This window comes from Mus caroli, chromosome 15, assembly GCF_900094665.2.
Source record: "Mus caroli chromosome 15, CAROLI_EIJ_v1.1, whole genome shotgun sequence".
In the NCBI taxonomy this organism is placed as follows: domain Eukaryota; kingdom Metazoa; phylum Chordata; class Mammalia; order Rodentia; family Muridae; genus Mus; species Mus caroli.
Window position 1 is genome coordinate 73,057,713 of NC_034584.1, and position 3,330 is coordinate 73,061,042.

Consider the following 3,330-nt stretch of genomic DNA (forward strand, 5'->3'; position numbering starts at 1 on the left):
GTAAGTACACTGTAGCTGTCTTCAGACATTCCAGAAGAGGGCATCAGATTTCATTACGGATGGTTGTGAGCCACCATGTGGTTGCTGGGATTTGAACTCGGGACCTTCGGAAGAGCAGTCACTGCTCTTAACCACTGAGCCATCTCGCCAGCCCCCCAAACCTGTTATTTTTATCTCCCTCTCTATCCCAGGCCGACTTAGAGGTTATGTAGACTCGACTGGCTTTAATTTATGATCCAACTGTGTCTCCCTAGGGCTGGGACTGAGGGCGTACTCCACCATGGTGAGGTACGATTAGAGGAAAAAACCGTGAGGACTAAAAGACCTGAAATTATGAGCCAAGAAAGAGCTCTCACAGGCTAAATAGTCAGTGACAGAAGTCTGACAATACAGCAGCCACAGTAAACTAGCACCCCATTTCCCCTGACACATGGGAGGCATTGTCAGTAGCAGTAGCATTTGTCCTAGAAGTAGTCCTGGTACGTCTGATGCTGTACCTCAATTAGGGAATGCTTAGAAGCATCAATAGAAAGCCAGTCTCAGTGTCCTGAAGGGAGCCCCACCTATGATTCTCAGGTGCCCTGTTAATAACAGGTCTAAAACAGCACTCAGGAGGCAGGCAGATCTCTGAGTTCGAGGCCAGCCTGGTCTACAGAGTGAGTTCCAGGACAGCCAGGGCTACACAAATAGACCCTATCTTGGGAAAACAAAACAAAACAAAACAAAAACCAACAGGTCTAAGGACCAGCTACTGAGCAGCCAGGGTTGCCACTTGTCAGTCAAGGTGGCGGGTTCATTCCTGGGAGCCACAAGTTCCAAAATGGGCGCTTGCTCTTTGCTGAGGGCTATGCTGAGTCCCAGGGGGTTAAAAAAACAAAAAAACAAAACAGACAGGCAGACATGGTTGCTAGGATAAGGAAGCACACAGAGTGATAAACACTATGACACCAACCAGGAAAACTCCGAGTGATAGGGGAGCATGGTGAAGGCTAGTACCATGCTTCCATTTTGCACGGTGACTTCAGAGTCAAGGAGTAAGTGTAGTGAGCCTGCTCCAGGGGAGTGAGGGCGAGCTGGCTGACAGCCCAGGGACGTAGGGCTTGGCTTTTTCCTTCCCCATCCGCCCATAGGTCTGCCTGGGCACACTCACCTGTTTCTACGTCATTGGCATTGGCAGAGTCCCTCAGCCTCTTCAGAGCTATAGAGAGAGAAATGACAGTTTAAAAACCAAACCAAAACAAAACAAAAACCAGAACAAAACAGAAGGTGCATGGCTCCCTAGCCTCTCCTTAGCTCCACCTTCAGTCCCGGCAGTGCTGAAGCAAAGGTGTCCGGATAGAACATACTGGCCCAGCAACAAGGAGAAACTGGATCAGGGCCACGGAGAGGCCACTTTCTGTAGCAAATGTGACTTCTGGAGCCAGATCTAATTGCTGCCACTTGTGGTAGCTGTTGACCTTGAGCAAGCCAGTTACTTATCCTGGGTCTCAGTCTATTATCTATAATACAAGGCTGAACTGTCCTGTCAGCTCCAAGCTGTTATAACGAAATTTGAGATTAATTTTTTTTAAGACAGAAAGGACATGAGGGTTTATTTAGTACTTTCTGAGCTGATCACAGTCAACCTCTTATGATTTGACTTCAAAGCGGGTCACTCCTAAACAACTTACCAAACTTGATAATTCCTAAGCAGAAACCTTCCCCCTTTCAAAGACATTGCCTCTATTTGAGAACTAACAGGAAGCAATACCTTAGCTGTTAGAAAGTAACCCAAAAAGTTGCAAACTAGATATAACAATTGCATGTCCAATATACCAGTTTTGTTTTGTTTGAAATTCTCTTTTAATTTTTATAACACCAGTATACCAGGTCAAACGTTGTTAGGTGTAAAAAGAAACCTTAAAACTTTCCATTCTTGCCAGGCTGTGGTGGTGCACGCCTTTATTCCCAGCACTTGGGAGGCAGAGGCTGGCGAATTTCTGAGTTCGAGGCCAGCCTGGTCTACAGAGTGAGTTCCAGGACAGCCAGGGCTACACAGAGAAACCCTGTCTGGAAAGACCAATAAATAAATAAATAAATAAATAAATGTATCAAACAAGTGTTTGGCCCCTCGAAAGAGAAGAATATATGTTCAGAACCCTGCCTAATTTTTAACACCCTAGTAAGGCTGGTAGTGTACCATTCTACAATAGAAAACCGAGACCCTAAGTGACTATAGGTTGCTTACGAGCCAAGTGTGGGGCAGTCTGATTCAGATCTGTGCATTCACACAAGTTGGCTCTGGGCTCCCTCCTTTACTTATAAAAGTATTCTCCATTGTCCCACATTATTGTCTAATAACCACCCTCGGGAGTGTAAAGTTTTTATTCAGGGATGAACAAGTGGATGAAGCCACGGTCCTCCGCAGCTCAAACCACTGCGATCACTAAGATCACTCACAAGCAACCCCAGGGTTCCTGGCGGAGCTCACCGTGCACCTCCTTGCCCGTGGGCCCGAGCCGACGGTGGGGCCTGGCGGCACGCCTCAACCGCCCGGCGGGAATCTTGCAACGCAGTTCGTCGCGAGGCTCGACGTCCTGCTGCCACAGGACCTGGAGGTAGCGCAGCGAGGACTGGGCCCTGCCCACCGCCCGGCCCGGGAGGCCGGCGCCGCTGCCCAGCGAAACGCCGAAGTCCGCGAAAGACACCAGGCCTCCGGCTTCCGCCAAAGGCTCCGGCGCCACCGCGCACTCGCCGTCCGAGCTCGAGCGGCCTGATCGCGACTCGTCGTCCGCGCCCCCGCCGGTGGCTGCCATGGCAACGGCTAGGCGCGGGCCTGGCAGCGCCAGCCTCGCTCCGAACCGACCAACGGACCCACTTCCCTCCAGGAGAAGCCTCGCTGTCAGCGAACGGACGGGCGGGGCCTGCAACCACAGCAACAGACTGCGGGCGGGTCGGACCGCGCCAGAGCAACGGACCAATCAGAGTTCGCACAGCCTTCACAGCACAGGCAATCAGGTAAGGAAGGCAGACTACAAGGCGAACACTGGTTTTCGGTAGTATGACTGGCGGGCAAAAGAGCCAATCACAGATTAGGATTGCTTTTGCACGAAGCGGTGTTACTACCAGAGCCAATAAAATAGCTGCGTTCAGGACACTCCTTTCTTCCTTTTCTTCCTGTGATAACTCCGGAAAGATGAATGGCAAATGCTTTAGCCAATCAAGGTAAGAAGGTCTCCAGCCAATCGGAAAGGAAAGTGAAAAAACCCGAACTACTCTCGTGTAGGTGTGTTTTGAGTCAATGAACTCAAAAAAAAAAAAAAAAAAAAAAAAAAAAAAAAAAAAAAAAAA

General features: G+C 49.5%; 1 protein-coding gene across 1 annotated transcript in view; it reads right to left on the reverse strand.

Annotated features, from left to right (window-relative positions):
- The window catches only part of Ankrd54 (ankyrin repeat domain 54), a 10,710-nt gene extending 7,807 nt beyond the window's left edge, over positions 1-2,903 (reverse strand). The window contains exons 1-2 of the mRNA XM_021182729.2: positions 2,471-2,903; positions 1,151-1,198 (exon numbers count right to left, since the gene is read on the reverse strand). Coding sequence (XP_021038388.1) covers positions 1,151-1,198; positions 2,471-2,795 — 373 coding nt within the window. The 5' untranslated portion in view covers positions 2,796-2,903. The remainder of the gene's footprint in view (positions 1-1,150; positions 1,199-2,470) is intronic.
- Between the last annotated feature and the right edge of the window lie 427 nt (positions 2,904-3,330).